This window comes from Oncorhynchus clarkii, chromosome 18 (assembly GCF_045791955.1).
Source record: "Oncorhynchus clarkii lewisi isolate Uvic-CL-2024 chromosome 18, UVic_Ocla_1.0, whole genome shotgun sequence".
Lineage (NCBI taxonomy): Eukaryota > Metazoa > Chordata > Actinopteri > Salmoniformes > Salmonidae > Oncorhynchus > Oncorhynchus clarkii.
In genome coordinates, this window is record NC_092164.1 from 63,219,902 (window position 1) to 63,245,064 (window position 25,163).

A 25,163-nucleotide genomic window follows, 5' to 3' on the forward strand; every position below is an offset into this window, starting at 1 on the left:
CACAGTAAAACAGGTCCTATATCGACATAACCTGAAAGGAAGGAAGCAGCCACTGCTCCAAAACTGCCATAAAAAAGCCAGACTACGGTTTGCAACTGCACATGGGGACAAAGATTGTACTTTACAACAATTTGGCCATAATGACCATCGTTATGTTTGGAGGAAAGAGGGGGAGGCTTGCAAGCCGAAGAACACCACCCCAACCATGAAACACGGGGGTGGCAGTATCTTATTGTGTGGGTGCTTTGCTGCAGGAAGGACTGGTGCACTTCACAAAATAGATGGCATCATGAGGAAAGAAAAGTATGTGGATATATTGAAGAAACATCTCAAGACCTCAGTCAGGAAGTTAAAGCTTGGTTGCAAATGGGTCTACCAAATGGACAATGACCCCAAGCATACTTCCAAAGTTGTGGCAAAATGGCTTAAGGACAACAAAGTCAAGGTATTGGAGTGGTCATCACAAAGCCCTGACCTTAATCCCAAAATGTGTGGGCAGAACTGAAAAAGCTTATACGAGCAAAGAGGCTCGTTACACCAGCTCTGTCAGGAGGAATGGGCCAAAATTCACCCAACTTATTGTGGGAAGCTTGTGGAAGTCTACCTGAAACATTTGACCCAAGTTAAACAATTTATAGGCAATGCTAGCAAATACTAATTGAGTGTATGTAAACTTCTGACGCACTGGGTATGTGATGAAAGAAATAAAAGCTGAAATAAATCACTCTCTACTATTATTCTCACATTTCACATTCTTAAAATAAAGTGGTGATCCCAACGGACCTAAGGCAGGGAATGTTTACTCTGATTAAATGTCAGGAGTTGTGAAAAACGGAGTTTAGATGTATTTGGCTAAGGTGTGTGTAAACTTCCGACTTCAACTGTATATACACAGTTGAAGTCAGAAGTTTACATACACCTTAGCCATTTGCAAAAAAAAAAACTATTCTATAAACCTGTTTTCATTTTGTCATTATGGGGTATTGGGTGTAGAGTGATGAGGAAAAACATTTATTTAATCTATTTTAGAATAAGTCTGTAACGTAACAACTTTGGAAAAAGTCAAGGGCTCTGAATACTTTCCGAAAGCACTGAATGTACAGTATTCAAACCATAAATCTGAGAAGGGGGAGGGCTGACCTAGAATCAGTTTTTCATTTAGATCAGAATGAAGAAGTCTGCATGGACAGGGGGGGGGGGGGGGGGTGGGGGGGCTGACCCTAGGTCAGCACACCTACTCTGCTTTATGAATACGGATCCAGGACGTGCAATAGTTTCTATGACAACACCTCTCTGGTCATAAATGGTTTCCCATGCCTTTTAACCCTTGTCCAAGGAGGAGACATTACCTGGGAACATTCTCCTGAAGAACCCTCCCCCGCCCCCGCCTGACCCTGGGCAGGATGATGTAGTGAACTACGGGGGCCTGGCCAAGCACTTCATGTCCAGTGCTGTGTTTGTTTCTGGGACAAGCCATGGACCCAGGATGTGTGAGGCCAGGGATTCCCAGGTCCAGGTACTGCATCATTGATCCTCCTAGATTGTGTCCTAAATTGCACCCTATTCCCTATCTAGCGTACTACTTTTTTTATACCAGGGTTCATAGGGCTGCGGTCAAAAGTAGTGCGCTATATAGGGAATAGGGTGCCATTTGGGATACACACCAAGCCACACAGTTAGAATGGACACTTTTCCTATCCGGTTGTAACCAATCATATCGTATGAGCATTATACATTTGTGTTTTATACAATGTTTTGACTATTATTATTATTATTGATATTCTTACGTTTAACTTTCATCTCAGTGAAGAGGATATTGATTGATCTTCAGGTCTTTTCTGTTCATAGGTTTTCTCACACCTTAAACAGACCTCCTCCCCAGTGTCTCACACCTTATACAGACCCCCTCCCCACTGGGGAGGCAGCAACCGAAAGGTTGCAAGTTCAAATCCCCGAGATGTAGCCATATATTCAGTAATTGTATTTCCATATATCCTTAAGAAGAAACACATGTTTTTTTTGTCCAGTAATGTAGAGAGGATTCACAGTAATAGAACAGTAGTCGTTGACAACTGCTAGGCCTCGTGCTGCCAGCGGTACCCCCCAATAACAGCTGGGCACACGAGACCACATAGCCAAAGCAACTGTTGGGGACGTGCTGAGGGGTGGGACACTGGGGAGAGGGTCTGTATGAAGGGTGGTACTCTGGTGAGGAGGTCTGTATTAGGAGTGAGACATTGGGGAGGGGGTCTGTATTAGGAGTGAGACATTGGGGAGGGGGTCTGTATTAGGAGTGAGACACTAGGGAGGGGGTCTGTATTAGGAGTGAGACATTGGGGAGGGAGTCTGTATTAGGATTGAGACACTGGGGAGGTAGTCTGTATAAGGTGTGAGACACTGGGGAGGGGGTCTGTATTAGGATTGAGACACTGGGGAGGGTGTCTGTATAAGGTGTGAGACACTGGGTAGGGGGTCTGTATTAGGAGTGAGACATTGGGGAGGGGGTCTGTATTAGGAGTGAGACACTAGGGAGGGGGTCTGTATTAGGAGTGAGACATTGGGGAGGGAGTCTGTATTAGGATTGAGATACTGGGGAGGTAGTCTGTATAAGGTGTGAGACACTGGGGAGGGGGTCTGTATTAGGATTGAGACACTGGGGAGGGAGTCTGTATAAGGTGTGAGACACTGGGTAGGGCGTCTGTATTAGGATTGAGACACTGGGTAGGGGGTCTGTATAAGGTGTGAGACACTGGGTAGGGGGTCTGTATTAGGATTGAGACACTGGGGAGGGAGTCTGTATGAGGGGTGAGACTGAGGAGAACAGCTGCAGATACTGTATATTCAGACAAGTCAATATTCTGTCCACTAAAACACTCCCTGTAAAACCAAACCTCCGTTGATATGACTTTCACTCCCCAAACGAGGCTTCTGTCTGAGCTCCCTGCTTTCATTACTCCTCTGGTCTTCCATTGGTCTGAAAGACTTTTAGGAAAACAAATGAATCTTGTAAAATAAAAACTTGGAGAGACTCGGTTTAAGACCTTTAGGAAGCTTTGAGATCTGGGGATCTCAACAGAAGAGGCATTACCTACTCTGACTGACCTTGATTTCAGCTGCCCCCGGTGGATTGATCTCTTGACATTTAAACTATTGTCTCAACTGCTGTTGTCTGAAGCCACTAGTGTTGTAGTTGAAGTGCCAAAGGGGACAGAGACACTGGAAGACAAACCTCTGGCTTTATCGGAGCTGACTGAGCTCCATTATAGCTTGTAGTCAAATTGGGCAAGTATAAACATGTTCATTCAAAGGGGCCCTTCCTGAGACAGCCTTTTGTTGTGAGTGTGTGCATTTAGGAATGTCTGTGTATTCTATCCCCATGTACTGGTACTGTATGGTAAGTAGGTGTACAGCGAGACACATGACTGACCCTAAACCTAATTACAATTTAACGCTAACATCTGTATCACTCTCTATTATTATACTTCTTAGCCAATAGAAATAAACATGAGAGCACCGACAGGCATGATACATACTCAGCATGAGCCAATAACCATTCTTTCTTGAAACTAAGGAAAGTACATCTATGAGATTTTATAAAATAAAAAGAGGAATAACCCCTTAATTCATCACTTTAATTAGATTTGGCTCTGAAGTTACTGATAGTTATCAGAAAAAAAACAAAAGGAATGAGAGATGCAATTGTATTGTGGGATTCATCATTTGAAGTATCCACAGAATGGTGCTAATGTGATGGGGTGGATGAGAGCATCTTCAGTCATATTCATGGTAGAGCTAATTGTGTCAGCCTAATCTTATATCTGTGACTTGGCAGTACATCAGTGGATTACGGGCACAATATGGTGCTATTATTTCATAGCGATTTGCATAAGACGTTTAAAAAGTGCCAGAGATACTTACTGGAGCGTGGAGACATGATTTTATTCCATCTCAGAGTGCTTCGATGTGGTTAACAAAATTAGAACCTCTGTTTTATTGTTAATTGTGATTTTCCTCCGGGTGGGATTGTGAGAGGCTTTGATTGGTTGAGTTTGGTAGCTGTGCTTTAATTATTAATGTGCAATAGGCTGGGTGGATGGATGGATGGATGTGTGGGTGGGTGGGTGGGTGGGTGGGTGGGTGGGTGGGTGGGTGGGTGGGTGGGTGGGTGGATGGGTGGGTGGATGGATGGGATAAATGATGGATAGGTGGATGACTGGAGGGATAGATGGGTGGATGGAGATTAGCACAAGTGGAACCTACATGTAGGATGGTTATTCTTTCATCGTCATCATTGACTTAACACCTTCATCAGTGGCTTAACATGGTCATCAGTGACTTAACACCGTCATCAGTGGTTTAACATGGTCATCAGTGACTTAAAATCATCATCAGTGACTTAACACCGTCATCAGTGGCTTAACATGGTCATCAGTGACTTAACACCGTCATCAGTGGCTTAACATGGTCATCAGTGACTTAACACCGTCATCAGTGGCTTAACACCGTCATCAGTGACTTAACATGGTCACCAGTGGCTTAACATGGTCACCAGTGGCTTAACATGGTCACCAGTGGCTTAACATGGTCAACAGTGGCTTAACATGGTCATCAGTGGCTTAACATGGTCACCAGTGACTTAACATGGTCACCAGTGACTTAACATGGTCATCAGTGGCTTAACATGGTCATCAGTGGCTTAACATGGTCATCAGTGGCTTAACATGGTCATCAGTGACTTAACATGGTCACCAGTGGCTTAACATGGTCAACAGTGACTTAACACTGTCATCAGTGGCTTAACATGGTCAACAGTGACTTAACACCATCTTTAGTGGCTTAACATGGTCATCAGTGTCTTAACATGGTCATCAGTGTCTTAACATGGTCATCAGTGACGTAACATCGTCATCAGTGTCTTAAAGTCATCATCAGCTCAACAAAGAACCCATTCATGTATCCATCTTCCTTTTGTATAGCTGTTAAACATTAATGGGATGATTTGTGGAAGAATTGGCTACGTAATGGCTGTTTGTATCATCAGGGGACACAAGCCCTCAGGAATCAAGACTTATCAATTCTCTTTTCATACTGAATCAGCACAAACATGAATTGGAGCCTGGTTGAATGCACTGCATTGTTGAATATACAGTATTCTCAAACAGGAACTTTCAGGGAGCAAGAAATACGAGAAGAATGAAGGAAATTATGGAATTAAATAACCTGAAAACACTGCCGCATAATGTCTTAACTGGCCGTACATATGTATAAGTTTCTTGAGAGAGAGAGAGAGAGAGAGAAAGAGAGAAAGAGAGAGAGAGAAAGAGAGAAAGAGAGAAAGAGAGAGAGCGAGAGAGAGAGAAAGAGAACGAGAGAAAGAGAAAGAGAGAGAGAGAGAGAGAGAGAGAGAGAGAGACCCCACAGAGCCCCAGGACAGTAACACAATTAGACCCAACCAAATCATGAGAAAACAAAAATATTATTACTTGACACATTGAAAAGAATTAACAAAAAATAGAGCAAACTAGAATGCTATTTGGCCCTAAACAGAGAGTACACAGTGGCAGAATACCTGACCACTGTGACTGACCCAAACTTAAGGAAAGCTTTGACTATGTACAGACTCAGTGAGCCTTGCTATTGAGAAAAGCCGCCGAAGGCAGACCTGGCTCTCAAGAGAAGACAGGCTATGTGCACACTGCCTACAAAATTAGGTGGAAACTGAGCTGCACTTCCTAACCTCCTTCCAAATGTATGACCATATTAGAGACACATATTTCCCTCAGATAACACAGATCCACAAGGAATTGGAAAACAATTCCAGTTTTGATAAACTTCCATATCTACTGGGTGATGTACCACAGTGTGCCATCACAGCAGCAACATTTGTGACCTGTTGCCACAAGAAAAGGGCAACCAGTGAAGAACAAACACCATTGTAAATACAACCCATATTTATGCTTATTTATTTTCTCTTTTGTACTTTCACTATTTGCACATTGTTACAACACTGTATAAAGACATAATATGACATTTGCAATGTCTTTATTCTTTTGGAACTTCTGTGAGTGTAATGTTTACTGTTCATTTTTATTGTTTATTTCACTTTTGTATATTATCTACTTCACTTGTTTTGGCAATGTTAACATATATTTCCCATGCCAATAAAGCCCCTTGAATTGAATTGAGAGAGAGAAAGGGAGAGAGAGACTATTTAACAATCGAGCATGATCCTACCTCATCTTGGATGGGCGTGGGTGATTGACTGTCCATTCCCCCAGCCCCTACTTCTCGTCCTTGCTGCTTCTCAAAAGCTCATTACTGCGTCACTAAATCATGTATTTCTCCCTCACAGGCACTGTGGTTTAATTCATACTAATAAAAACCAATTCCATTATGGATGCCGGTGCTGCTAGCCTTGGATAGGCTGTTGATGGGTTTGAGAGAGGCAATACCATAGAAATTGAATCACTACAAAAGTAAATTGCTGCTTTCTGATGGGCTTTTCCCTTTCTAGTAATTATATTTCTATGGGTAGTACTCAGTAGATGGATAAGCAACATCCTCCCCTAACACAATTCATCTGGGTGTATTTAATCTCCCCTAACACAATTCATCTGGGTGTATTTCATCTCCCCTAACACAATTCATCTGGGTGTATTTCATCTCCCCTAACACAATTAATCTGGGTGGTGTATTTCATCTCCCCTAACACAATTAATCTGGGTGGTGTATTTCATCTCCCCTAACACCATCTTAATGGTGTATTTAATCCTCCCCTAACACAATTAATCTTGATGGATTCTCTTACTTTCTCGTGTTCTTTTTATTTCTCATGTGTTTTTGTTCTACCTTGTTATTTTTAGTGTTACATTGATATTGATTACTGCATTGTTGGGTTTGATTAATTGTTCAGCAGTCTTAATGCTTGGGGGTAGAAGCTGTTAAGGAGCCTTTTGGACCTAGACTTGGCGCCCCGGTACCGCTTGCCGTGCAGTAGCAGAGACAACAGTCTATGACTTGGGTGACTGGAGTCTTTGACAATTTTTTGGGCCTTCCTCTGACACCGCCTATTATATAGGTCCTGGATGTCAGGAAGCTTGGCCCCAGTGATGTACTAGGCCGTACACATTACCCTCTGTAGCGCCTTACGGTTAGATGCCGAGCAGTTGCCATACCAGGCGGCGATGTAACCGGTCGGGATGCTCTCGATGGTGTAGAACTTCTTGAGGATCTGGGGACCCATGCCAAATCTTTTCAGTCTCCTGAGGGTGAAAAGGTGCTATCGTGCCCTCTTCACGACTGTCTTGGTGTGTTTGGACCATGATAGTTTGTTGAGATGTTGCCCTTAGTTCCGATTCTCAAGCTTGTAAACAATTTCTGGAATATTTGTATTGCTGTACTGCGCTAAGTGGGTCATGCATTTTTTATTTGTGTCTCAACACCCAGAAATGCATTTTGCCTGTATTCAAAGCATTCTGACATGAACTGTCCCTATTCTCTGAGTCTGCAGGGGTTTAGCAGAAGAATGTATCTGCAGTGGTTTAGCAGAGTCTACTTGCTGCATGGTGTTGATGCAAAATGCAGAATGTTTTACAAAGGCGAAGAGAAGGTGAATCTCTATACTTTTAGTAATAGTAATCCTGTGTACTGGTTTATGATTTTACACTAGAATACTGCCATACATCATGTACATCTAACAGGCAGTAGGTAATATCAATATCAATCTGCACAGTTTATAAGAGACAAATCCTACCAATGAGGCTGGGGACACTTTTTTTGTGTGTTTTTTTGTTGTTGAATTTTACCTCTTTTTCCCCCCAATTTCGTGGTATCCAATTGTTTAGTAGCTACTATCTTGTCTCATCGCTACAACTCCCGTACGGGCTCGGGAGAGACGAAGGTTGAAAGTCATGCGTCCTCTGATACACAACCCAACCAAGCCGCACTGCTTCTGAACACAGCGCGCATCCAACCCGGAAGCCAGCCGCACCAATGTGTCGGAGGAAACACTGTGCACCTGGCAACCTTGGTTAGCGCGCACTGCGCCGGCCAAACCCTCCCTAACCCGGACACGCTAGGCCAATTGTGCATCGCCCCACGGACCTCCCGGTCGCGGCCGGTTACGACAGAGCTGGGGCCACTCGATGTAAAAATGTATGCATGCACGACTGAGTCGCTTTGGATAAAAGCATCTGGTAAATGACATATAGTATTATTTATTATATTACTGTATGAGACATGGATGTACAGAGAGATACTTTATGATGAAGATTATCTTGAAACATCTGTAATTGACCTCATTTTGAATTAAAAGTGTTGTAAAAGGACAAGTGGTTGGAACCCTGCCGCCCCAGGGTGTGCTTTAGTAGCTCTAAACCTAGTCTCAAAAGTAAGGGAATCCAGTAGAAGTTCCACTCTGTGTATTGTGTCTTTGTGTAACAGGGCTGTTCCAGCTCTAACTCACTCACCCTGCCTTACCTAAATGGAAAATAGACACCAGACTTCCACCTCTGACTGCAGGATAAATGCATTAATTCTTAACGATCTTGTCACAGTGTCAAACTACAGGCTGAATGAATTAAAACAGAAATGATTCACGTGAGACTATTCGTTCCATCCATTGATTGCCTCGCATAAAAAATAAAGAGGAACCCAAATTAGAAAACATGCAGGTCCAACTGCAACGGGCAGCTTAGCTGAATTCAAGAGATCATGTTAAGAACCCTCTTTTGATGAATGACATGTTAATAATGCTGCATTAAACTGTTATTATGGCAATAGCACAGATGTCTGTGGGCTCCTTAGATAGATACATTGCTTTGAGTGTTCAGCGTGTGTATCTGATGGCTGCAACCATTTCTAACAGGGGGATCATTGTTTTGCAAGTTCGATATATTCTCCCATTTCCCCCGTCAAACCATATACTCTAAGTGTACAAAAATGCAACTGTAAATCAATTATCGAGACGGGTTAAACATTTGGTAACATTTTGTCGGTTAAATTATTCTGATCAAAAGGTGCACCGGGTTTTGCTTAACCCCCGGTAAGATAGATGGTACAGTCAATCAGAGAGGCAGGCAGCGGCTGTCGGGTGCAGATATTCGACAAGCAGTCCTATTGCTACGATTAAGTCTCTGCCTAGCTCGGACTTTTCCTTTGGTCAACTCTGTTGATATTAATGTGTCATACAATATGACCTGACAGTGACAGGGTCTGTAGTTCAAGAGTAAATAAGAGAGACGTACATAGACTACTTGTCATCGTGATTTTTCTGTCTAGTTATTCTATCGTTTGATTCCCCTACCGTTCCCTCTTGGATTTACGAAGAGCATGTTGGTGATCTGAGTATACAGAGAGTTTTTCTCCTGTCCTTCGATATATTTGAGGAATGACTGCAACTGGAAAGGGACTGACAATCGCTTGAATGGAAAAAATGGAATACAACGATCTTGAGAAAAAAATTGAGGAGAAACTGACATTAACAGATACATGTAAGTTATTTTATACTCGCCACCATAGGACACATTAGCCACACTTAATGCGGTGCTAAAGGATCAAATTAACAATACAATATATTTCAACAGTGGGGGGGATTGAATGCTTGGAGTAAATGTGTTGGTATTCATGGACGTGTTGATAAAATCTGTGTGCCTGCGCATGCCAAAGCATTATGTTTGTTCTGTTCAATCAAAATCAACAGGCCACCATTTGAATAGACATTAACATAAACATGAATTTTAAAAAAAAAACAATAAAAAAAACATAATTCATATCTTATTGATTGATACCCTACTATTCCCATCAGACATTTTTTCACCAAAGCATCAATGCCGGTTTTTTGTTGCCTTTTGGCCACCTGCTCTCCCGATTAAATGACCAGAAAGATGCATGCTCATAATAGTGCAACATGCCCTGACATCTTTCCTTGGCCAGAGAGCTGTGAAATACTGCGACCTATATGTAATTCTTTATTACCATCCAATACCAATGAACCAATCCAGCACCAGGCACAACAAACAATGCCGTTTTCAAATTAACCTGACTTTGGAAATCTGCTGGTGTCTCTACAGTGTCCAGTTGCTGTCAGCGTCAAACCCTATACCTCAAAATAGATTACCATAGCAGACCAGCACCTTGGTAACAAACAATAATATTCCACCAGTAAACCTGGCCCATGCAGTCGGTTAGCTCTGGTCCAAGGCCTAGTGCACGTTCGCCCTGGACCAGAGCTAGCAGTGGTCTGGCCTGGTCTGATTACACCCTCTAGTCATGAACCAGCTGATAGCAGTGGTCTGGCCTGGTCTGATTACACCCTCTAGTCATGAACCAGCTGATAGCAGTGATGGCTGTTATCTTGGCTATCATAATGTGTTTGAATGGTGATTTGATGGTGTGAACAATAGGCTAACATATTGGGATGTACAGTGTTGTATTCCTCTAGTCTTGTGGATGGTTTGGTCACTGGAGGCTGGTAAGGGTAACCCTGCTCTTCCTCTTGATGAGGAAGGCAGGCACTTGATGGAGGCAGAACCGCTGTGCTGCAGCTCTTCATCATTCCAGAAGCACAGTACTACTGACCTCCAGCACTGTGACAGGAGAACCCTGTTTCTCTTGTCCTGTGTTTGATTTGACCTCCAGCACTGTGACAGGAGAACCCTGTTTCTCATGTCCTGTGGCTGGTGTTTGATTTGACCTCCAGCACTGTGACAGGAGAACCCTGTTTCTCTTGTCCTGTGGCTGGTGTATGATTTGACCTCCAGCACTGTGACAGGAGATCCCTGTTTCTCTTGTCCTGTGGCTGGTGTTTGATTTGACCTCCAGCACTGTGACAGGAGAACCCTGTTTCTCTTGTCCTGTGGCTGGTGTATGATTTGACCTCCAGCACTGTGACAGGAGATCCCTGTTTCTCTTGTCCTGTGGCTGGTGTTTGATTTGACCTCCAGCACTGTGACAGGAGAACCCTGTTTCTCTTGTCCTGTGGCTGGTGTATGATTTGACCTCCAGCACTGTGACAGGTGAACCCTGTTTCTCTTGTCCTGTGGCTGGTGTTTGATTTGACCTCCAGCACTGTGACAGGAGAACCCTGTTTCTCTTGTCCTGTGGCTGGTGTTTGATTTGACCTCCAGCACTGTGACAGGAGAACCCTGTTTCTCTTGTCCTGTGGCTGGTGTATGATTTGACCTCCAGCACTGTGACAGGTGAACCCTGTTTCTCTTGTCCTGTGGCTGGTGTTTGATTTGACCTCCAGCACTGTGACAGGAGAACCCTGTTTCTCTTGTCCTGTGGCTGGTGTATGATTTGACCTCCAGCACTGTGACAGGAGATCCCTGTTTCTCTTGTCCTGTGGCTGGTGTTTGATTTGACCTCCAGCACTGTGACAGGAGATCCCTGTTTCTCTTGTCCTGTGGCTGGTGTTTGATTTGACCTCCAGCACTGTGACAGGAGATCCCTGTTTCTCTTGTCCTGTGGCTGGTGTATGATTTGACCTCCAGCACTGTGACAGGAGATCCCTGTTTCTCTTGTCCTGTGGCTGGTGTTTGATTTGACCTCCAGCACTGTGACAGGAGAACCCTGTTTCTCTTGTCCTGTGGCTGGTGTATGATTTGACCTCCAGCACTGTGACAGGAGATCCCTGTTTCTCTTGTCCTGTGGCTGGTGTTTGATTTGACCTCCAGCACTGTGACAGGAGATCCCTGTTTCTCTTGTCCTGTGGCTGGTGTTTGATTTGACCTCCAGCACTGTGACAGGAGAACCCTGTTTCTCTTGTCCTGTGGCTGGTGTTTGATTTGACCTCCAGCACTGTGACAGGAGATCCCTGTTTCTCTTGTCCTGTGGCTGGTGTTTGATTTGACCTCCAGCACTGTGACAGGAGAACCCTGTTTCTCTTGTCCTGTGGCTGGTGTTTGATTTGACCTCCAGCACTGTGACAGGAGAACCCTGTTTCTCTTGTCCTGTGGCTGGTGTTTGATTTGACCTCCAGCACTGTGACAGGAGAACCCTGTTTCTCTTGTCCTGTGGCTGGTGTATGATTTGACCTCCAGCACTGTGACAGGAGAACCCTGTTTCTCACGCTGCTTTTATGATAGTTTACCTTTCCTGTGGAATAGGTTTGCTCTGATCTATGCAGACAGACAGTCAGACAGACAGAGACAGAGACAGACAGACAGGCAGAGACAGACAGACACTTTATATGGAATAGGCGGCCATTTAGGACCCGACCCTATTGCAGTTAGACTCTCCCCTTGACCCCCTGTCATCTCTCTTGGAGCAGTGCCATGATGCCGGGTAGACTGGAGAGGGACACTGACTGTAGAGGGACACTGACTGTAGAGGGACACTGAGACACTGACTGTAGAGGGACACTGACTGTAGAGGGACACTGACTGTAGAGGGACACTGACTGGAGAGGGACATTGACTGTAGAGGGACACTGACTGGAGAGGGACACTGACTGGAGAGGGACACTGACTGGAGAGGGACATTGACTGTAGAGGGACACTGACTGTAGAGGGACACTGACTGTAGAGGGACACTGACTGTAGAGGGACACTGACTGGAGAGGGACACAGACACTGACTGTAGAGGGACACTTCAGGGATAGGGTTAGCTATGTGAAGCCCCGGGGGCTAGAGGGCCACCATGACACTGAGACAGAGAGACAAGCGCCAGAGTCCTCTTGTAAGAGCAACATTAGTGGCTTTGTAGTTGAGGCAGCCATGAGACTAAGCCCCTCCAAGAAGCTCTGTTTGCAGCTCACAAAAGGGTTACATCCCAAATGGCCCCCTATTCCCTCTATAGTACACTACTTTTGACTGGAGCCCTATGGACCTTGGTCAGAGGTAGTGCACTGTAAAAGGAATAGGGTGGTATTTGGGACCACAAAAGGAATGGCAGTGAGGCACCCGTTTCCTCGTCAAGACAATGAATCAGCTTTTGTTTAATGCAGACAGAAAGTGTTTTTGAACATGTGTGGTATTGTATATGATATCACTGAAATCCCGAGGACTGGCAGTATACTGCAAGTGTTTGTAAGTCTGTTCCGTGGTATATAAGGCCTACTATCAGTCACGATCTGAACTGACAAAAGTTATGTTTCAAAATACGCCTTGTTGAAGATTTTATTTATCTTCTTGGTTGCAAATTAGTTTTTTAAACTGGAGAACTTTGAATAGAGCTCCAAGACAATAGAGCTTCTCTTCTGTGGAAGTAATCATGGGACGTGGACTGACGTGGACCCTCTTCCACTCTCTCAAAGTTTTCCTGATGCAATGTTCCTGGCCCACATTCAAGATCACAGTTGGCCTGGAAATGTGGTGTGTGTCCCAAATCGTACCCTATCCCCTACATAGAGCACTTATTTTGACCAGAGCTCTATGGGCTCTGGTCCAAAGTAGTGCACTATATAGGAATAGGATACCATTTGGGACTCAGACGTAGATTTTGGCTTCAGCACGACCCCCCCACACCACCCCCACCACAGAAGTTCCCTCATTCTCTCTCATTAAAACAGTTGAAAAACAAATGGCTTTTGATGACAAAACCATTTGTTTTTCAACTGTAATACACATGATTAAGATAACATTGTGCATACCGTGTTGTGATTACCTTGTATTTAGCCTACAGCGTCCATTACATTTACTGCTAAGAGAGGGGCTGAATTAGAGGGGTAGACTGACTAAGGAAAATAACAAAGTACCTTCTCTCATTTCTCCTTTAGTCAGACATGTTGAAATTCTCAGTTTCAGTTTTGTCTCCTATTGGCAGGGGTACTGTGTGTTTGTGCATTCGGGAGAGGAGGGGTTGGGATGGGTGTGGAAGGGCCATGTTAGAATGTGAGGTATTATTTCTCCAGAGGCCCATATCTGCTGCGAGCGAGCAGGGGGGAGTGACGGGTCAGGAGGGTAGCTAGGGATGTTATTGTGGCATTAGCTGGGTCAGTAGGCGTCTGAGAAGGGAGGGAGGTGTCTGTTTCTCAGGCAGACAGATCTGGGCTCAGCTTCCTAAAAAACATCTTAAAGGGATACTTCAGGATTTTGGCAATGAAGCCCTTTATCTTCTTCCTCAGAGTCAGACGAACTCGTGGAAACCATTTGTATGTCTCCGTGTCCAGTTTGAAGGAAGTTGCTAACTAGCTTTAGCGCACTTGCTAACTGGCATTAGTGTAATGACTCATTAGTGACTCATTAGTGACTCATTAGTGTAATGACGTCAGCAGATGTCACAAAGTGCTGTACAGAAACCGAGCCTAAAACCCCAAACAGCAAGCAATGCAGATGTAGAAACACGGCCAAGGCTAAGTTCATAGGATCAATGTTACATCTCAGAGCTGTTTCCCAAAACCATTGTTACTAAAGTTGCACTTGAAAACGCTTGTTATCTACCGACTGACTGCCTCAGACCACTTAGAACAGCTAAGTGTTTTGTTAGATACAGGCCTACATAGAATATATCTGCTAAACATAGAATCAAGATGTCTGTTTCTCTGCGACCGAACTAAGCTGACTATAAATACAAAGTTGACAATGTCATTAGAATTGTTACAAACAAGGATAAAATAATGTTTGAAATGAAAACCCATATGACCAAATTTAAAAGATAATTAACAGTACAGGCCACACAGGCATATAACTAAATAATATTGAAATAAATGTCATGTTCATTCAATTGAGATCTATATTATTATATATATATTTTTTAAAGTAAATATTTTCTTAATTCTATTTCTTGGACTGCATTGTCGGTTAAGGGCTTGTAAGTAATCATTTCACGGTAAGGTTGTGTTCGACGCATGTGAGAAATAAACTACGTTTTGATTGGATTATTTTGCTAATTGTGGGCTACTGTCTGTCATTTCTGCCTCAATATATTTCATGGTGTGTAGCAACATGATGTGCCAAAGCTTCAATTTACACATCCTTATTCAGGAGATTTATATTAGAATAAGTCCCCTCAATATTTGCCGCCAATGATAATAATATCTTTCTAGGAGCTGATGCGTCGTCAGTATTGTGGAATAATTATAATGTCAAGGTAAGATTTGAATGGTAATAGCTGATCCGAGAGCATCGCTGCCTCTTTCTTTCTTCTTCTCTCGATCCTATAAGTATCGACGTATGTCTCCATGACGCACTTAGTGGACATTCTCTCTGCTGGTGTTTTGAGAAACGCATGTTACGTCTTCGGCCGTTGCAGGAACGACGCATCGTTTAAACACTCCGAAGCTAAAGTTCCATTGCTATCGGGAAACCGAGCCCAGAGCGCTCCACGTCAGCGAGCAGTAGCAGCCACATACACACACTCACCTGGTATAAATCAGGGCCATGGTCACTGACCTCTCCCACAGGAACTAGAGGAAGAGCTCCATCCTGTAGTGCATAGAGACATCCTGTAGTGTATAGAGACAGACGAGGTCATCGCCTTAGAGGACGTCCCAAATGGCACCCTATTCCCTATTGGGTCCTCGTCAAAAGTAGGTTACTATGTAAGAAATAGGGTGCTATTTGGGATAGTAACCTATCCAGAGAAGGGCTCACGTTTCCGCTCCCATTGTAAAACACTGAAGTCATTGATGACTAACGTAAGATTCTAATGCCTGTTTTCAATTACTGAGGAATCCTACTCATGTCTCTAGGCCTCTCATATTTTCCACAGATATCAATTTTACTGTGTCAAAACATTATATTACACGTATAGGAAGGGAGAAACAATGGAATTCTGTGACAGAAATAGTTATATCTAGGATTGCATAGCTACTGGCAATTTACCAAAGTTACTAAAATATTCAGTAATTTTGTCATGGATTGGTAATTAACTGAAAATCTATCTTAATTTTGGTAATTTATGCTTGAATAACTTTAACAAAATGTATTCATATACTTCGGTGTCTGTATTGTCCATGAGTTTCTAGTAGATAGACCATATGGTTCAAGAGTATTTAGCCTAATTAATGAAAAAAACATCTACAGTGAGGGAAAAAAGTATTTGATCCCCTGCTGATTTTGTACATTTGCCCACTGACAAAGAAATTATCAACAAGATTGTAACAAGATTGTAGACCTACAGAAGGCTGGAATGGGCTACAAGACCATCGCCAAGCAGCTTGGTGAGTAGGTGACAACAGTTAGTGCGATTATTCGCAAATGGAAGAAACACAAAAGAACTATCAATCTCCCTCGGCCTGGGGCTCCATGCAAGTTCTCACCTCGTGGAGTTTCAATAATCATGAGAATGGTGAGGAATCAGCCCAGAACTAGGATCTTGTCAATGATCTCAAGGCAGCTGGGATCAAATAAAATTGTATTTGTCACATACACATGGTTAGCAGATGTTAATGTGAGTGTAGCGAAATGCTTGTGCTTCTAGTTCCGACAATGCAGTAATAGTCACCAAGAAAACAATTGGTAACACACTGTGCCATGAAGGACTGAAATCCTGCAGCGCCCGCAAGGTCCCCCTGCTCAAGAAAGCACATATACATGCCCGTCCGAAGTTGTCCTCTGAATCATTCAGATGTTCATTGGCAAACTGGGTGAAAGTGTTGTGGTCAGATGAGACCAAAATGTGGCTCTTTGGCATCAACTCAACTCGCCGTGTTTGGAGGGGGAGGAATGCTACCTATGACCCCAAGAACACCATCCCCACCGTCAAACATGGAGGTGGAAACATGCTTTGGGGGTGTTTTTCTGCTAAGGGGACAGGACAACTTCACCGCATCAAAGGGACGATGGACGGGGCCATGTACCGTCAAATCTTGGGTGAGAACCTCCTTCCCTCAGCCAGGGCATTGAAAATGGGTCGTGGATGGGTATTCCAGCATGACAATGACCCCAAACACACGGCCAAGGCAACAAAGGAGTGTCTCAAGAAGAGGCACATTAAGGTCCTGGAGTGGCCTAGCCAGTCTCCAAACCGTAATCCCATAGAAAATATGTTGAGGGAGCTGAAGGTTCGAGTTGCCAAATGTCAGCCTTGAAACCTTAATGACTTGGAGAAGATCTGCAAAGAGGAGTGGGACAAAATCCCTCCTGAGATGTGTGCAAACCTGGTGGCCAACTACAAGAAACGTCTGACCTCTGTGATTGCCAACAAGGGTTTTGCCACCAAGTACTAAGTCATGTTTTGCACAGGGGTCAAATACTTATTTCCCTCATTAAAATGCAAATCAATTCATAACATTTCTGACATGCTTTTTTCTGGATTTTTTTGTTGTTATTCTGTCTGACTATAAGTTTCTATCTGCAAAAAGAGGAGATGATTGGCTTTGAAGTTACGAACCCTTATTGGTTTGAATGGTGTCAGGTATTTCTATATTTTATTCTTCTGAACTTAGCAACATGAATTGGGGTATTAAGACTTCTATATAGGTAGAGCACATTGAATAGAACAAGGCTATGTCAATAATAACATTTGGACATAAATGCAGATACAACCTCATAGTCGCAAGCTCTCGATTTCATGCTGAGACCCTCATATTAAACACCAATGTGATTCGCTAAGTGGATGGTTTATGTTTAGGATATTACAGCTTTTTTCATTCTATTTGTAATAAATCATGTTTCCTGAGGGAACCGTGAATAATGATGCGTGAGAAAGTTAGACGCACAAATATCACCCCCCCCCCCAAAAAAAATTCTACCCTCTCCTGTTATTGTAATTGTGAGAGGCTAGCGAAAGGGGGGGTAAAGTACGGCCCACCGGGCACTTCAATCCAGCCTGCGAGAACACAACATTTTTTACATTTGTATTATTATATATATTTTTTGCCCCTTTTTTCTCCCCAATTTTGTGGTATCCAATTGGTAGATACAGTCTTATCCCATCGCTGCAACTCCCATACGGACTCTGGAGAGGCGAAGGTCGAGAGCCGTGTGTGCTCCGTTGAATTTCAAAATCCCGATGTGGCCCTCGAGCCAAAACGTTTGCCCACCCCTGGTCTAGCATGTCTTGGGGGTATGATATTTGGCATCTGTAACTTTCTCAGTCATTATTTATTTAACGATTCATTTGGGATTATCCGTAACCATGGTAGCATCCACATTCATGTAGAAGTGTTTAGAAACATATTCTTATTTACAATAAAAAATAACTACAAAACGATACCGTACATTATTTACCATTCATTTCTATTGGGCACAAAATAATCTGAAACACAACCAAAACAAACAGACCTGGTTTAATACACTACACTGTAGCCTCAACATCAGCCCTTGTTTAATACAACACACTGTAGCCTCAACATCAGCTCTGGTCTAACACACTACACTGTAGCCTAAACATCAGCCCTGGTCTAATACACTACACTGTAGCCTCAACATCAGCTCTGGTCTAACACACTACACTGTAGCCTAAACATCAGCCCTGGTCTAACACACTACACTGTAGCCTCAACATCAGCCCTGGTCTAATACACCACACTGTAGCCTCAACATCAGCCCTGGTCTAATACACCACACTGTAGCCTAAACATCAGCCCTGGTCTAACACACCACACTGTAGCCTAAACATCAGCCCTGGTCTAACACACCACACTGTAGCCTAAACATCATCTGCATAACACCATCTTGATAAGCAACTCGGGTGTGTTTCTGGGTTGGATCAAAAGCCTGCATACCACTCTCCAGGTGGAGGGTTGACCACATGTGTTTTATACAGTAGCCTAACAGTGTAGTTATTCTCATTTGTGAGGGGTTAAGTGCCTTGATCAAGGACACAAAGGCAGGAGATAGTAGGCCTACATGGGATCAGAAACCAGCAGCCTTCTGCTATGCTGACCTTTTCATGTACGCTACATGGACTCCACCAATTATTGGTCATGGAAATTTGGTGGAAAAGTCATGGAATTCCATCTGTCAAAACGCGTATGAACCCTTAACAGGGAATAATCAGAGGTCTCTATAGCATAATGCATAATGCCATTTGATCATTTCTGTGAAGGACTTGGAAAAAGACAACTCCTGCACCTCTTTCATTCAAGTCAAACACGGGTTATTCTATTATTATTTGTATTATTTGTCATTTTTTAAATCATTTTTCTATCCCCAATTTCGATCTTGTCTCAACGCTGCAATTCCCCAATATGCTCGGGTGGCGAAGGTTGAGTCTCGAGTCCCCCGAAACATGTCTCGCCAAACTGCGCTTCTTAACACCCGACCGCTTAACCCGGAACCCAGCCGCACTAATGTGTCGGAAGAAACACCGTTCAACTGATGACCAAGGTCAGCCTGCAAGTGCCCGGCCCGCCACAAGGAGTCGCTAGAGCTCAATGAGTCAAGTAAAGCTCCTCCCGGCCAAACCCTCCTTTAACCCGTAGATGCTGGGCCAATTGTGCACTGCCCTATGGGACTCCCGGTCACAGCCAGTTGTGACACAGCCCGCGATCGAACCCCGGTCTGTAGTGACACCTCTAGCACCACTCGGGAGGCCCAAGCACTGGTTATTCTATTGGTAAACTTGGAAAGTTCCAGTACCCTCGCTTTGCCACCTTAGCTGCGTCACTCCCATGATCACTCCCAGAGGCTTGAATTAGACACGAGCCACTCTGCCCGACAAACAAAATAGCACAAGACAACAAAACATGGTAAGAATGTAAGAAATGTTCTTGCCTTGGATTTTAATATAAGAGCTCCCCTTGAGCCAAAATGGCCATCAGTGTCAGGGATGTCGAGAAGACTGTTGAATATGAGGAAAACCTTTCACGTCTGACTATGAGCTATGTTAAAATGCTATTGTTTTTAACTGTAAAATATTGCCTCATCCGTTATCCCTTGGTTACTACCTTTCTTACCCAAAGATCCAATTTTATTGAAATGCTTCTTTACAGATGAAAAGAAAACAGAAAACAGTCATGAGTTTAACATTATATGCCAGTTGGAGGGTTGTAGTCGATGCCTCAACTCTGCTTTGTGACGACTAGGATTTCCTTTGTAGCCAATTCAATATTCGGTACGTAAGAAATACAGCTACAGTGCCTTCGGGTGGTATTCCTACCCCTTGACTTATTCCACATTTTGTTGTGTTGCAGCCTGAATTTAAAATGGATTACATTTATGTTTGGGTTTGTAACCTATAATGACAAAATGAAAACGTTTTTTTTTTTTTTTTTTAAATATGAGCAAATTTATTGTAAATGAAATACAGAAACATTGATGGAATATGTTTCTAAGTTACAAAAGGCATTTGGTTGATTTTAACAGAGAAAGGTGTGTGTGTTCGGTTCTGTTTTTAAAACTGTGAAACTGCATCACAGATTTAGATCGAGTTAAAAGCAGGATGTGTGTAATTCGAGGTAGCAGGAAAAAGGGGGTCACAATGTGAATAATTAAGATGGAAAGACAATGGCTAACAAGACAATGCGTTTTTATCTAGTCCATGCTTCTCATGTTAATTTGCTTTTAAAATGTGGTTACATGCATATTTATGCAGATTACTCACTAATTAGTGTTGCTAAACACACAGTATAGCGTTTTAATATGCATAGTTTAATTTGAGCTACTGTTGAAGCATAGGCCTAGTTATTCTCATAGTTTCATATTTCTCCATTTTTGTCCTTGTTTTGTTAGAACAATATTCAATCTATTGTAGTTTCATTCAATCTTCACTTCTGCCTGAGTTTTTTACTTGTATTAAGTGACTTTAGGTCCTTGAAAAGCGCAATATAAATATAATGTATTATTATTATCATTATTATCATCTGGATCCAGATCCAGGAAGTGAGGTCATCCATCATATTCATTATAGTGCTTGTTGAATCTGTCAGTTAGTAAGGTCCCTCTCTGACTAGCTATTGTATTACAACCAGACCAGAGGCACTTTCTTTCCTCTGTTCTTCTCTTCTTCAGCAGCACACAGTTTTACAGTACATGTCCCCGGGGCAGGATTGTCACACCGTTAAAGTTTACTTTGGTCATTTTGATACAATTTAATCAATTTTATGTGTTAAGTACTTGATTTCTTGCTATGCAAGCTGGTAGGATGGCATCTGTCCACCCTTTGCATTAAACTTGAATAGACTTTGTTACAAGCAGATTGATGCATTGCTTGTATGTAATGTTTAATACACCTACTGATTTAAATAGCAGTATGCATAAATATGGGTGAAATACTTCATTGATCTACACAAGTTAATCTGATTTAACAGTTTTTATTTATTTAATTTTTAATTTTTAAAATTTTACCCCTTTTTCTCCCCAATTTCGTGGTATCCAATTGTTGTAGTAGCTACTATCTTGTCTCATCGCTACAACTCCCGTACGGGCTCGGGAGAGACGAAGGTTGAAAGCCATGCGTCCTCCGATACACAACCCAACCAAGCCGCACTGCTTCTTAACACAGCGCGCATCCAACCCGGAAGCCAGCCGCACCAATGCGCCGGAGGAAACACCGTGCACCTGGCCACCTTGGTTAGCGCACACTGCGCCCAGCCCGCCACAGGAGTCGCTGGTGCGCGATGAGACAAGGACACCCCTACCGACCAAGCCCTCCCTAACCCGGGCGACGCTAGGCCAATTGTGCGTCGCCCCACGGACCTCCCGGTCGCGGCCGGTTACGACAGAGACTCTGGGACTCTGATGGCACAGCTGGCGCTGCAGTACAGCGCCCTTAACCACTGCGCCACCTGGGAGGCCCTAGGTTTTTTTACCCACTCAATATACAGTGCCTTCGGAAAGTATTCAGACCCCTTGACTTTTTCCACATTTTGTTGCGTTTACAACCTTATTCCAATTTTTTTTTCCATCAATCTATCAATCTACACACAATACCCCATATTGACAAAGCTAAACAGGTTTAATTTTTTTTTGCAAATGTATAAAAAATTAAAAAGAGACCTTAAAAAAAAAAATGGTGATAAAAAACAATTTAATCAATTTTAGAATAAAGCTGTAACGTAACAAAGAAAAGTCAAGGGGTCTGAATACTTTTCCGAATGCACTGTATAGTCCACAATTATATTAGAGCTCTGTAGTGTTGCTCTGGGGAAGTGCTGTCCAGCTGTGTATCCAACCAGAACACTTCTTCCTGTTGTCCTGCCTTGTTGTCCTGCGCTGTTGTCCTGCCCGGTTGTCCTGCCTTGTTGTCCTGCGCTGTTGTTCTGCCTTGTTGTCCTGCCTTGTTGTCCTGCCCTGTTGTCCCGCCTTGTTGTCCTGCCTTGTTGTCCTGCCCTGTTGTCCTGCCTTGTTGTCCTGCCCTGTTGTCCTGCCCTGTTGTCCTGCCCTGTTGCCCTGCCTTGTTGCCCTGCCTTGTTGTCCTGCACTGTTGTCCTGCACTGTTGTCCTGCCCTGTAGCCATGTTTCAAGTTTTAATGTCACGTGTACAAGTACAGTGAGAACATTCTTGCAAGTCTCTAAACCCAACAACGCATTCATCAATATCAATGTAATACTAAAAAATAACATAAGGTGGAACAAAAAACACAGGAGAAAGTAGGTAAGCATACTAAATACACACTGTATACAGGGGCAGTTCCAGTACCATATTAACAATGTGCAGGGATCCTGGAGTGACAGAGGGAGATATGTATAGGGGGGTAAAGTGACCAGGCATCAGGATAAGGATAAACAGAGCAGCAGCAGCGTAAATGATGATTATGTGTGAGTATGTGTTGTCAGTATAAATGTGTGTGCATGTTAATGCTATGTACGTGTGATCAAATTGTGTGCATGTTAATGCTATGTACGTGTGATCAAATTGTGTGCATGTTAATGCTATGTACGTGTGATCAAATTGTGTGCGCGCGTGTGTATTGGAGTGTCATTCTGCGTGACTGTGAAGAGTCCTGTCAGTGTGTATAGAGACCCTAAAAATAAAACAAAAGGACCAACTCAGATAGTTTGTGTAGCTATTTAGCAGTCTTTTGGCTTGGGGATCGAAGTTGTTCAGGAGCCTGTTGGTGTCAGACTTGAGGCACTGGTACCGCTTTCTGTGCAGAAGCAGAGAGAATGAAGTCTATGGCTTGGGTGGTTGGAGTCTAACAGTTTTCCGGGCCTTCCTTTCACACCGCCTGATATAGAGGTCCTGGACGGCAGGGAGCTCTGTCCCAGTGATGTACTGGCTGTCCAAACCACCCTCTGTAGCACCATGCAATCGAGGGTGGTTGCTGCTGCCACACCAAGCAGTGATACAGCCGGTCATGATGCTCTCAATGATGCATTCTTAAAACTTTTTGAGGATTTGAGGGCCCATGCCAAACCTTTTCAACCTCCTTAGGGAGAAGAGGTGCTGTCGCGCCTTCTTCAGAACTGTACGTGTGTATGTGGACCATTTTAAGTTCCTCGTGATTTGGACACCGAGGAACTTAAAGCTCTCGACACACTCCACTGCAGCCCCGTTGATGTGGATGGGGGAATTCCCCCCCCCCCCCCTTTCCTGCAGTCCACAATCAGCTCCTTGGTCTGACTGACATTGAGGGAGAGGTTGTTGTCCTGGCACCACACTGTCAGGTCTCTGACCTCCTCCCAGTAGGCTGTCTCATTGTCGCCGGTGATCAGGCCAACCACTGTCATGTTGTCAGCAAACTTAATGATGGTGTTGGAGTTGTGCGTGGCCACACAGTTGTGGGTGAACAGCGAGTATAGGAGGGGACTAAGCACACACCCCTGAGGGGGCCCCAGTGTTGAGAGTTAGCGTGGTGGAGGTGATGTTGCCTACCCTTACCACCTGGTGGCGGCCCGTCAGGAAGTCCAGGATCCAGTTGCAGAGGACGGTGTTCCGTCCCATGGTCTTAAGCATTGGTGACTAGCTTTGAGTGGACAATGGTGTTGAACTTTGAGCTGTAGTCAATGAACAGCGTTCTTACACAGGTATTCTCTTATCTAGGTGGGTGAGGGCAGTGTGGAGTGCAATTGAGATTGCGTTGTCTATGGATCTGTTGGGGCGGTTTGCAAATTTGAGTGGGTCTCAAGGGTGTCTGGGATGATGGAGTTGATGTGCGCCATAACCAGTCTTTCAAAGCTCTTCATGATTACAGATGTGAGGGCAGTAGTCATTGTGGCATGAAGCCTTAGAGTTCTTAGAAACAGGAATAATGGTGGTCAGTTAAAGACGTGAGGATTGCAGACTGGGACAAGGAGAGGTTGAAAATTCCAGTGAATATGCCTGCCGGTTGATCTGTGCATGCTCTGAGAACGCACCCTGGGATACCGTACTGCCCTGAGGCCTTGCGAGGGATGTGCTCTGATTAAAGATAATATCCCTGGTCCTTGCATCCTTTATTTTTCAAGCAGAACCAGAGGAGAGAAGCAGGCAGACTACACCTCTGATACAGGGATCTACTGTAACCACTATCGCAGATGATCCTGAAATACATGTGATAATCATGACAGGCACACAAAGAAAAAAATGGCCACCACACGATTTTCTTCTTCATAGCGCATTCGTGTCTAATACACCATTTTCTCCATAACTAATTCCATTTTCTATTTGACCTTTTTATTTAAGGCAAGGGTAAAGGTTAGCTTAATGCCAGCTAACTAGTTAAAAAGTAGTAAGTAGTTCCTAATTAGCTAAAACGCTAAAGTTGTCCATCATGTGATTCGGACATGCAATGTTTGGGTTGCTAGACCTTCACGTTATATGCAACAATACGTCAACAACAACAACAACAACAACAACCACAGAGACGCAAAAAAATGGACAAGTAATTTGTGTTTATTTCACAACCGTTTGTGATAGTGGGTTGACCGTAACAGGGCTTCCTTTCGTTCCGTCGGTCCATAACTCAATCGATTACCTTCTCTATCTCTATAGTGACACTGTTTTTCCATTACAATGATTGAACCGTGACTGATTGCCTACCTGCCGAGGCTAAGTTGGCCTCCTGTGTCTCTGTGGTTTTGTATGCGTCCCAAATGGCACCCTATTCCCTATATAGTGCACTACTTTTAACCAGAGCTGAATGGGCCCTGGTAAAAAAAAAAAGGAGTGCACTACGTAGGGAATGGAGTGTCATTTGGGACGTAGACTTTCTCTTTCCTTCCCGTCACGTCTTTTCCCTGGCAGCATCAGGAACAAGGTCACCTCCTGTCACCTCCTGTCTGTTCCAGGAAAACAGTGAAACACTTGCCGGCTGCCTCCTCTGTCCTCCACTGTCCTCCTTTGTCCCCCACTGTCCTCCTCTGTCCTCCACTGTCCTCCTCTCTCCACCCACTGTCCTCCTCTCTCCTCCACTG

General features: G+C 43.7%; 1 protein-coding gene across 14 annotated transcripts in view; it reads left to right on the top strand.

The window, feature by feature from the left end:
• The first annotated feature begins 9,082 nt into the window (after positions 1-9,082).
• Positions 9,083-25,163, top strand: part of LOC139373832 (MAP7 domain-containing protein 1-like) — a 78,791-nt gene continuing 62,710 nt past the window's right edge. For 5 of the 14 annotated variants that reach the window (XM_071114886.1, XM_071114885.1, XM_071114889.1 and 2 more), the window contains exon 1: positions 9,195-9,491. In XM_071114886.1, coding sequence (XP_070970987.1) covers positions 9,425-9,491 — 67 coding nt within the window. In that variant the 5' untranslated portion in view covers positions 9,195-9,424. Of the gene's footprint in view, positions 9,492-25,163 lie in introns of all 14 variants that reach the window. The other 9 variants (XM_071114891.1, XM_071114893.1, XM_071114901.1 and 6 more) reach the window with 6 other exon arrangements.